We start from the raw sequence: 11700 nt of genomic DNA, 5'->3' as shown, positions 1-11700 counted from the left end.
ATATATATATATATATATATATATATATATATATATTTTTTTTTTTTTTTTTTTTTATGCCAATACTTTTGTACTTTTACTTAAGTAAAACAAAAAATAGATTTTTTTCCCCCCCACCACTGTATATATATTATTTTTTTATCCACAAACCTGGACGATGGGAAAATGTAAAAAAGTTAAGTAGTGAGCTGACCTCATACTGTACAATTTTGAGGTATTTGTACTTTACTTGAGTATTTCCAATTTCCAATACTTTTACTTGTATTCCACTACATCTCAGAGGCAAATATTGTACTTTTACTGCACTACAATTATTTGGAAACTTAAGTAATTACTTTGTAGATTTTGATTATTATTACAAAACATACATTAACCACTTCAGCCCACATTTCAGCCATTTCAAAATAGCAGATAAACTCACAATGCGTCACAGCTTGTAGATCTGCTATTTTCAAAAGATTTTATACATTTGACAACTTGAAATGGGACATTCTGGGAAATGGGACATTCTGCACAATGACTCATTGTGCTGAATGTCCCATTTCCCAGAATGTCCCAAGTACTCATTGTCAATGAGTACTTTTACTTTTGCTAAGTACATTTGATGCCAATACTTTTGTACTCTCAAGTGCATTTTGAATTCCGGACTTTTACTTACTGCAGTATTTCTATATTGCAGCATTGATACTTTTACTTATGTGTATTTTTTCCACCACTGTATTAACCTCGCGTCACCAGTCTTTCCACCTCACTGTATAGACCCCTTAACAGACGACGTCACACTGATAAGAACCAGTAGCCTATGCGCGCAACCAGTATGCGCGCAATGAAACCCATTCTGTCAGGTCTCGCTAGGACGCGCCTCACTAGCCAACACACAAGCCCCTCTTGTGTGTTGGCTAGTGAGGCGCGTCCTAGCGAGACCTGACAGAATGGGTTTCATTGCGCGCATACTGGTTGGGGTGTGCTGAAACCAGCGCACCCCAAAACAACAGGTTGTGAATTGATTGCGTGAAACAATCACCTGTGCGTCCAGTCTCAATGTTAGTAAACAAATAATTGTTTTTGTATCCACATACCTGGACGATGGGAAAATGTAAAAAATAAAAGTGTTTAATTATCATCAATTGACAATAATGGAGACATTTTCATTTATTGTAAATACGCTTATTTGATAAAATACCCCTAGATTTCATAGAAAGCAGAGCAAAATACGCCAGTAAATTCTGTACATTTCCTAACCAGAGTAGTATCAGTATTTCCTAGTCCTTAATCTATGCAATACCTCATTTGTAACAGCAGAGGGCAGTGTCGAATTATACCAACGTTGGAGTTGCACATAATTTGGCACAGAGGAAAAAAACATGCATACATCCACTTCCTATTCTCGTTGTTCTGTGTTTTCATTTTTTCAATGAGGAGAGGATGCGCGCGGAGAGGATTGTTACAATATATCTGGAGAGGATAGAAGATACCATTCATTTGTACTATAGTTTGGACTTCTGACAACACTTTTCAACAAGATCAGGTAATGCAATCCAAATTCATTCACGGTCTTTGAAGTTCAAAGACACAACATAGGACAGATTCTGCTTACGGTTCAAAGTTTGAACCATATGCAGAATCTGGATGAAGCTGATCCTTTGTGTTATGAAAGACATATAGTTGCAGAGCAGTCTATCGGTTTGTATGTGTGTTAGCCATGGATCATAGATGTATTTTATCGATTTTTACATTTGCATATGATACGAAAGTAAAAGTCAGACTCGATAAAATCTTAATGATAACATCTATGATAGTCTTTCTTGATCCAAGGCAGCCATAGCTTGATTATCGCCGAAGCTGCATGCTCACTCAGAGAGTGGGCGGGGTCAATGCTATGGAACCAGGCTAAGGTATAGCCATGGATCCAAGACGGACCGTCATGGATGAACTTCAACATAGTGTTCGCACTTTCCCCCTTTTTGGCCCGTACATCTACATACACGTTCAGATTTCAAATATAAAGTGCTTACCCCATGGCCACGGATGTTACAATTATGTACGGCCCCTCAGAAGTACCCATATGTTCCGTATTGTTCAATAAAAAAGCATTTTAACCCGATCGGTGGCCATTTTCTCATATTTTATGCTTTCAACTACTCTGATATATTTATAACTATATATATATATATAGATTTAAAATCTGAACGTTTCTGTAGATGTACAGGCCAAAAAGGGAGAAAGTGCAAACACTGACAGTCATGTATCAGGGTTAGATCCAAGGCTATGTGTGTATGCAAACAAGTAAGGACTCCGAGCTAGCTAATAAGTTAATTAGTGGAACTTTGGGCTAATGTTTGCGATTGAATCCGTTTTCTGCACATTTCTTGTTCTTATTCAGAAGAAATTCACCACAATAAACGCAAAGAAGTTATAACAACGCAATAACAGCTCTGTACAATGTACTGTTTATGTAAGTGTGTGTCCCTATATGTGAACAAATCTTGACCATTCTTAGTAATTGTTGATTTTGTCCATTGGTTTGACAGCACCAGAGGATAGCAGGCAGCGGCCATGGCAGAGTGGAACGCCTATTACCAGAATGAGGATGACGAGGATGAGGGGGAGGAAGGAGACGAATCTGGAGGTACAGAGACAAGATCTTGAGTACTCGTCAGTGGTGGAAGAAGTACCCACATCAATACCACAATGTAGAAATACTCTGTTACAAGTACAAGTCCTTGATTCAAAATTTACTTGAGTAAAAAGTATAAAAGTGTTGGCATCAAAATGTACTTAAGAGTACCAAAAGTAAAAGTACTCATTATGCAAAATGTTCCATTTCGCTAGTTTCCAAATGTATAAAATCCTTTGGAAATAGCAGATCTACAAGCTCACAACGAGTCGCTTAGCGACAAGTTGTGAGCTTGTAGATCAGCTATTTGGTAAGCTGAAGTGGTAAACGTATGTTTTGTAATAATAATTTAAATGTACAAATAAGTAGTTATTAACATTTTCAAATAATTGTAGTGGAGTAAAAGTACAATATTTAACTCTGAGATGTAGTGGAGTAGAAGTAAAAGTATTGAAAATTGGAAACACTCCAGTAAAGTAAAAATACATCAAAATGGTACTTAAGTACAGTACTTGAGTAAATGTATTTTTCAGCAGACACACACTTACACACATTACCATAATGCATTTGATTCATCTCATATGCAGCGGCCATAGGAATAGTATTTTGCATGGGCGCTACAACTTTTAAGACATACAGTACCATTAAGTGCTTCCAGTGTTAAAATAAATATCCCCAAATATAAGTAGTATGATTATTGACACACTGAATTGGGTACTTGTTCTTGTCCGCAGAGTACAAGGTCACAGGGAGAGACAGCTTGGTGTTCTTGGTTGATGCTTCCAGGGAGATGTTTATCAAAGGAGAAGATGGAGAACCTTCTAACTTTGACATGACCATGCAGGTAAGTCCACTTCAATCCCTGGACAGGCCAGAGAAATCCGGATGGACAAAATGCATGGTAGCACTCAGTGGGGCTGTTCAATGCCCGGCTGTAGAAGACTGTGGGTGTGAAATGGAGCGTTACTGTATGAGAGCATTTGTGCTCAGTCAAAACAATTTTAGCTAAATAAAGTAGAGGTCGTGCAATATGGATGTTTCAAGGCTGTTAACAATTCCAATATTCTGGATAACGGGAAGGCAGATGGGCTTATATCAACCAAATGACTCCCTCTATCTCAAAGATTACGGTATCCATAATTAATCTAACAAACTCTATACTGTTTATACTCATTACTTAAGAGTTGTGCTTGAAATGTTATATGTTCTATCCATTCAAAATACACGTGAAACATTTTGAATTACACCATATAATTGCCATATATATTTATTCATTTTGAAACGAACTGAAAATTCACATGGTTGAAAAAGCATTAACACCGTCCTTATCCATTGATCCAAATATGGTAGAAAATGCTAATATCAACTTGATATATTGGTCAATCCAATATATCTGTAAAATAAGGATAACAAAAGCTTGTGTCTTGTCCTCTACTTGTAGTGTGTACGCAGTGTGTACAGCAGCAAGATCATCAGCAGCCACAGGGACCTGGTGGCCTTGGTGTTCTATGGAACAAAGCAGAGCAAAAACCCCAGGAACTCCTTCAAACATGTCTATGTGTACCACGACCTTGACGAACCAGGTAAGAGCGTGGACTGATGTTTTACAGCCAGTACCAAAGCAGGGTCATATATAAGCACAGGATATGTTACACTCAGTGTAGTTCAGTTGGTAGAGCATGGCAATAATACTGCCAGGGATAAGGGTTCTTCTGTAGAACTCTTCAATAAATGTGTTCACATATTTAGCTCAGCAGGAAAATGTCAGCAGTAATGCAAGATGAGAAAGACTGTATTCTAATATTAATGTATTATGACATAGTAATATATTGTTTTTCCTTCATAGTGACCCAACATCTGCATTCTATTCCACATCCACATTCTCTGTGTCTTCCTCCTTCTTTACCTTAATTTCCTCCAGGTGCTAAGAGGGTGCAGGAAGTAGACGCCCTGCGTGGGAGTAAGGGTGCTCAGTTGGCGGAAGAGACCATGGGCGTCGGGGGGGAGACGTCCCTGGGTGATGCCCTGTGGTGCTGCTCCAACCTTTACAGCGACATCAAGCTACGGCTCTCACACAAGCGCCTCATGATCTTCACCTGCAGGGATGAGCCGCATGGTGGCGACAGCTCCAAGGACCGCCAGGCACGCACCAAGGCCAGCGACCTCAAAGAAACTGGTGGGTTTAAAGCAGGGGGATTATGCAAGGTTGCATAAAGGGACATTTTGTGTTTTACATTGTAAGCGCCTAGAAAAAATGGTTCAATAGCTTTATTTACAAATCGTTGCTGTTGGCCAGAAACCTTATCTCCATATTACATTTTTTTGTCTTTTTTCGTAAGTTAATGCCCTACTTGATCATACTACAGCGTCACACAAAAGCATCAAATGTAGCAGCAATTTTTTAAAATTTGAATCGTGAAAAGTAACAGTTTTGGACACCCAACAGAGACGAAATACTGCATTTATATTGCAAAAAACACATAATTTTTGTCACAAATAGAGATGCAGTGTATTCACCCTGTCCTGTCTCTGCTAGGTGTTGTCATTGACCTGATGCACCAGATGAAACCTGGCGGCTTTGATGTCTCGCTCTTCTTCTGCGATGTTGTCAGTCCTCCAGAGGACGAGAGTGAGCTGGGAATGCAGCTGGAGCCCTGCGCCAAACTGGAGGACCTCCAGAAGAGGGTGCGTGCCAAGGACATGAAGAAAAGAGCCTTGGCCAGGTAGGGTCTGAAGCAACTCTTCTGTCATTATTTGCAATGAAAAATCTGTTCTGCTGGGAGGTGTCTGAATTGAGCATGTTTTTAATATTAAGAGTGTCAGGTGACTGGAGTTAAGTATCAACTTTTCACATGTGCTGTGCACAAGTGCACATCAAACATGATTTCAATAGTTATTTAAATAATCAGCATTTTCTATAGTGCCGTTATCCAAAGGGCTTTACAATTTGCATTACATTCACACGCCATTCACACACCAACTAACTGTAGAGGCAACCATGCAAGGCACCCACATGCTCATAGGAAGCAGCTAGGGTTTCAGTGTCTTGCTCAAAGACACTTCGACACAATGCCAGGACCTTTCCAGTTTCCACGCAGCCAGTGAACATCTGCGGCCACCACTTAAAGCCCCCTTTTTAAGCCCCCCCACACACACACACATTCACAGACCACATCATGTCCAGTATAAATAATCTAAGTTCCGTATCTGTCTTCATCATCATCTGCTCCTGAAGTGAATTCTGCTCCTATATTTATTCTACTGTCCCACCATTGGTGAAACGCTTGCTCAATGATGTTGATTGGTTAACAGCAGGAATCACTCTTTGATTGGTTTACGAATGACTTTGTTTTTAAATATCCCCCCCCCCAGGTTGAATCTGTGTCTAGGAGAGGGGATGAACGTGGCAGTTGGTGTGTATGCCACTGCAGTGACAGCCCGTAAACCAGCTGCTGTTAAGCTGTACCGGGAGACCAACGAGCAGGTCCGAAGCAAGACCCGAACCTTCCACACACAAACGGGAAGCCTGCTGCTCCCCAGTGAAATGAAGAAAGCCCAGGTAATCTGTCCACAGTGGGATCACTTTTAGAGCGAGTTGATGAACAATCAAAACACTTGTCAGCCAATCAAACTCCATCAGAATTTCACGTTCAACACATCACTCACATTCAACATGGCAGACCACATTGCCGAGAGACTGATCATTAAGGTTAAAAAAAAAAATTAATCATCTGGGATCTCGGATTATCTTTATATTGCATAATATTGCAACATGGGAAATGTTTTAAACGTAAAGTCTTTACAGAACCCACATCACTGTGGATGCTCATGTAATTAACCTAGTTATATAGTGGTTATACATTTTTGTGTGGGCAGCCCTTTAGTCTTTTTTCAGGATTCCTACTGCCAGGTTAAATAAACTGCCAGGTTAAGTAAAGATTTTTACCGTATATTGCCGGCTATTTTGCCATTTGGGGATTGTAAACAAACAGCGAGTTTCCGTGGTAAAAATAAAAAAATAATCACCATTCCAGCAGTAATACAGTGACCAGCTCTAACGTTCAGAGTGCCGCCCATAAAACAGTTCACTCATGACATCATTTTTATGAAGTATTTTGTTGATAGAACTACATTTTGAAGAGTAGAACTAACATCTCTTATGTAAGCATCCGCATGACACATGGTATAGTGACGCTTTGCGTTCACACTTATGTGCTGTGACAACGATGCAGGCATTCTCAGTAGGAAGGTGATGATTTTTGTGCCATCTCACTACCGGCACAAAAATCGTCATTGAATGCAGCGTTTAAAATGTAATGGGGGTTTGATATATAATACAATGTATATAGCTGGGATGGAAACTAAAAAGGTGAAAGCAATTATTTTGTCTACAGGCCACAGGGGCTGCAAGAGGTGAACGTAATTTATTAACCAACTAGATTTGTAGCAAATAATAAGCCTTCAAAAGTTTGATTGGATATCTTCAAAAGCAGGTGGTAAAGACAGCTTTTGCGTTGCCTTTGTGTCAGTGTGTGCCTGTGTTTGCTGTAGTCGTATGGGAACAAACAGATTGTGATGGAGAAGGAGGAGGTGGATGCCATAAAGAAGTTTGATGACCCTGGACTCGTTCTGTTTGGATTCAAACCCATGGAGAAACTCAAGCTGCACCACCACATACAATCCTCTCGCTTTCTCTACCCAGAGGAGGGCCAAGTCACAGGTGTGTGTGTTTATTACACAGACAGGGAATGGAATACATAACTGTGTTAATGCTCTGCTCACTAAGTTCCACTCCTCTTACATCTTCTACCCCCAGGAAGTGCATGTCTGTTCACTGCACTATTGAAGAGGTGCAGTGAGAGGAACCTATTCGCTGTGTGTCGGTACATCGGCCGGCGGAACACCCCTCCTTTCTTTGTGGCACTGGTGCCCCAGAGAGAGGAGATGGACGAGGGGCAGAATCAGATCACCCCACCAGGTACTACGCTGTGGAACTGACCATACTCACACGATGGCCATTTTGCCATACTCAGAAAATTGGTTTCCCACTGAGTATTTAAGGACAAAATGGCCACCGCGTGAATACGGTCAATTATGTAGTGATTGTTAACATTTGAAAAATCTACTCATGTGGATGGATCTTGGGATCCACATGGGAACGGCATGGCACAAAGACACAGACCAACCTGCTTATAGACCGTTAGACTCCTACAGAGCCTCACTGAAAAAGCCTTAACTGATGGTGGACATACGTTCTCTTGGTACATCAGGTTTTAATGTCATCTTCCTGCCGTTTGCTGATGACATCAGGACCTTGAACAAGCCCGAATGTCCCACAGCGTCAGACACCCAAGTGCACAAGATGAAGGAAATCGTCGCCAAGCTCCGCTTCAAATACAGGTTAGCTGCTCTGTAAATATAGCAGTAATATAATGAAAAATGCATGATGTCCCCACTGATAGACAGACTTTTGACAGCTGTGTTTACCTGTCACAATGGGTGCTGTGAAGAATCACACTTCTCAGCATTTTCAACCAATAGTACTGTGTGGAGATTACAATTTTGATGTTCAGTTGGGCACAATTAATCGTCCAGTTATGTAATCCAGTGGAGTGCCCCTTCTTACACCTGAGAAAAGATGAGACATGCACAGATGCTTGTGTTTTTCAGACATGTTAATTGTTAACCACTTAAACCCTATATACTTATTCTACAACTGATAGTGAAAATAGCCTACCTACATAACATAATACTATATGGTTGCAGGAGTGAATCGTTCGAGAACCCAGTCCTCCAACAGCACTACAGGAACCTGGAAGCTTTGGCTCTGGACATGGTGGCTCCAGATGCCATTGAAGACTTCACCAGTGAGACACACAAATGCATACGCACATTCTTTATTTCAAACAGGACTTGAATTGCACTTGTTGCTGGCACACAGTCAAAACTAACAACTCTCACAAAGCCTGTCTCCTGTCTTCTCTAATCTCTAACATCCTCGCCTTTCTACATCCATCCCTCCATCTCTGTTTATCTCTTTCTCCTTCCATATCCTCCATCCTTGTCTTTATCTCTTCCCTCTTCCCTCCATCCATTCTTCTCTCTCTACCTCCATCCACCCCCCCCTTCTCTCTCTCTCTCTCTCTCTCTGTCTCTGTCTCTGTCTCTGTCTCTGTCTCTGTCTCTCTCTGTCTCTGTCTCTGTCTCTGTCTCTGTCTCTCTCTGTCTCTCAGTGCCCAAAGCAGAACAGATGGACAAGCGCCTAGGTGTTCTGGTCCAGGAGGTAAAGGACCTGGTCTATCCTGCCTACTACAACCCAGAGAACGCCAAACCAGCTGCCAAACGCAAAACAGGTTGGTCAGGGTTGTTGCAGGGCTAAAGTTTCTGCCCACCGCCGTGGAGAGTGAGCCATGTTCCCTGGTGGGAAGCTGGCAGGGTGGGTGATCTCTGTTGCTGCACAGAGTTCCTCCTCATGTGTTACGCCCTCCCAGCTAAACTCCTCACTGTCAGGTGAAATGATGTCCATACTGGAGGAGATGTGATTGACTAACAAGTCAGGGTTGGCAGTGACGGGGACAAAAAACACGGGGAGAATTGGCAAAAACTAAAATTCGGGAGAAAAGGAAAAAATCACACCCAGTGTGAAGTGGGCGGTGTGGTCACAGTGGTCATCACAGTGATGGAAGTTCACTTAAAGAAAAGTAATATTGTGGACCAACCATTGTATACCCCTAACTTAAAAAAAAACATAAATATGTTTAAAAAAAAAAAAAAAAAGTCCTATTTATAGGGCTATGCACATGTGTCATGTTTCACTAGCCAATCACAGTCCTGAATAGACTGTGATTGGCCAATCACGGTGCAGGGTTAGGGGGGTACACTGGTGGCCAATCACAGCGCAGGGTTTGGGGGGGTGCAATGTCCAAACCTCACATATAGGGGCGGTTTCACCGCCCAAAAACATACAGATGAAATCATAGCTTGAAGTTGGTGCCGACTGCTAACTGCACTTATGATTGGTCAAAGATTGGCTTATGAGTATTGTACTAGATGAAACGAATGAACGTTTTCTCAATCTACACGACATGGTTTGGCTTCAGTGGGTGGTTACTGTTGGGAACATCACAGTGGAACCTTACTGCCTGGTATATAAAGTTGCCATAGAATATGATTTCTTATCAATATTGAAGGGAACATTTGCTTCTTCTGTTTTGATGTGTTTAGTTTAGAGTCTAAGCCAAACTTTAGGCCAACTTTTTTGTCCCATTAGGAAATGTCTAATTGTCTTTCTTGGTCATGTGGCATGGATTAAAGTTCTCAGTCGCCACGACTGAGTTCAGTAATTTGGATTGCATTGAAGCCAGCATGTCTTCTATGGAAGACACATTGAAAGCTTGTAGATAGGCTATTTTTGCTTCTTATTTTAAGATTAGAGCATTTGAAGTGGTCAATACTAGCAATATGTTCTGAAGCATCTTCCATAAAACCCTAATAGTCTTGGATATTTGGTTAAAGCCTCAATCTGTGATTTCTTCACCTGGTTGGCAGTATGTAGAACAGCAGGAACAATATTATTAAAGCATCAACATTTGACATATTGTGGTAGTTGTAATAGTTTTGTAAACGGCACTAGTGTGGGGGGCTCCTTTTACACTGTTTCACTAATGGCACATTAGGACTTGGCCATAAAAGAATGTTAGTTTTGAGGGGGCACGGTGGCACAGTCGGTAGTGCTGTCGCCTCACAGCTAGAAGGTCCTGGGTTCGATTCCCGCAGGGGACGCTGTGGGGGCTGGGGGCGTGTTCTCTCCTCCGCGTCATCAGTGCCCATACCCTAGGTGGGGTTGGCGAAAGGGCCTTTCTGTGTGGAGTTTGCATGTTCTCCCCGTGTCTCCTAGGGTAGGTACCCTCACAAAAACATGCAGTAATCCTGGTCACTATACTGCCTCCCCCTGGCCAGCCGGGGCGCCTGTTGGAGGGGAAGGGAACTGGTTGGAATAACGTGTTCCTTCCACGCGCTACGTCCAACCAGGGAAACTCTCCCCTGTCAGGTGACAAGAAGGTCAGTTGGCTCTCATGCATTGAAGGAGGCATGATCTCGGCCCTGGCCTCCCTAGGTTGGCAGAGTGAAGGTAGTGCCCAGGATTACATAGACAATTAGCACTGGGTGTAAAAAATAGGGTTACAAAATCGTGGGATTAAAAAAAAAAAAAAAAAAAAAAGAATGTTAGTTGTTTGAAAGTGGCGACAAATACAGTACTGTGTGTGTGTGTGTGTGTGTTTGTGTGTGTGTGACATGCAGTTGATGCCGGGGGCGGAGCTGAGAAGAAACCTAAAGTGGAGATGTCAGCGGATGACCTCAAAGCACACGTGCAGAATGGCAGTCTGGGGAAACTGACAGTGCCTGTACTCAAGGACGTCTGCAAACAGTTTGGAGTTCGAACCACTGGCACCAAGAAACAAGAACTGATCGATGCGCTTATGGCCCAGATGGCCAAATGAGGAGGGGATACTGGGAATCCTATAGTAGCTTTTTACAGTTATTGTGCGTTATGATGTATTGTAGGCAAATACCTATTTGCATTGTCATGTAGACCAATCTGGCTCAGAACTGGTGTCATGTCCTTCTTTCTTCCATCGGCACTCTGTCATATTTCACTGTATTGTCCATTAATAACCCAACCACTACCCAAATGCAGGTAATTGTTTTACTTTATTTTTTTTCATGGTTGGTACACTTGACTACTAACTGCTGTGTTTATCATAACCAAACAGACTTCATATCAGTCACTTTTATTGGTGGGCAAAAAAAAGTTGGTTTCTTGCCTGAAATATTAAGGCCCAGAGTTAAACCATGTATGTTTTGCAAGGCATGATGGGCTGGTGCAGTTTGGTTGTGAAGTGCCGATACTGGTATTAAAGGGGTAGTTCACCCCCCAAATAACTTTTTTTCTATTGATTACTCACCCCATGGAGCCTTGAATTCATGGATATTTTTTTGTTTTTGTCGCATTCCTTCCTTTATTATTTGATTATAATAAATTTAGCCCCATTGATTCCGGTAGGAGACACAAATGCATTTGT

At 41.7% G+C, this 11700-nt stretch overlaps 2 protein-coding genes across 2 annotated transcripts in view; one reads left to right on the top strand and one right to left on the bottom strand.

Moving 5' to 3' along the window:
* Positions 1–8762, bottom strand: part of LOC308104573 (arf-GAP with dual PH domain-containing protein 1-like) — a 296968-nt gene extending 288206 nt beyond the window's left edge. The window contains exon 1 of the mRNA XM_080455019.1: positions 8727–8762. The gene's annotated coding sequence lies outside the window, so the exon portion shown is untranslated. The remainder of the gene's footprint in view (positions 1–8726) is intronic.
* xrcc6 (X-ray repair complementing defective repair in Chinese hamster cells 6) lies at positions 1409–11622 on the top strand. Its single transcript, XM_080455018.1, has 13 exons — positions 1409–1528; positions 2532–2629; positions 3352–3461; positions 4059–4200; positions 4539–4793; positions 5154–5340; positions 5990–6176; positions 7169–7337; positions 7434–7595; positions 7888–8017; positions 8384–8484; positions 8851–8970; positions 10919–11622. Exons 2-13 carry the CDS (start codon positions 2557–2559, stop codon positions 11116–11118), a joined length of 1836 nt encoding a protein of 611 aa, XP_080311144.1. The 5' UTR covers positions 1409–1528; positions 2532–2556; the 3' UTR covers positions 11119–11622.
* Positions 11623–11700: the final 78 nt, after the last annotated feature.

This window comes from Gymnoscopelus braueri (assembly GCF_963280865.1).
Source record: "Gymnoscopelus braueri genome assembly, chromosome: 17".
NCBI lineage: Eukaryota > Metazoa > Chordata > Actinopteri > Myctophiformes > Myctophidae > Gymnoscopelus > Gymnoscopelus braueri.
Note: the sequence above shows the minus strand (reverse complement) of the source record. Positions and strands in the feature narration are given on the sequence as shown.

Excerpts from the sequence above, each read along its gene's own strand:
- xrcc6 (XM_080455018.1), top strand. The coding sequence starts at position 2,557 with ATGGCAGAGTGGAACGCCTATTACCAGAATGAGGATGACGAGGATGAG. Across the intron at positions 7,338-7,433 it reads AGAGGAGGGCCAAGTCACAG|GAAGTGCATGTCTGTTCACT; the intron begins GTGTGTGTGTTT and ends TTCTACCCCCAG. Across the intron at positions 8,485-8,850 it reads TGCCATTGAAGACTTCACCA|TGCCCAAAGCAGAACAGATG; the intron begins GTGAGACACACA and ends TCTGTCTCTCAG.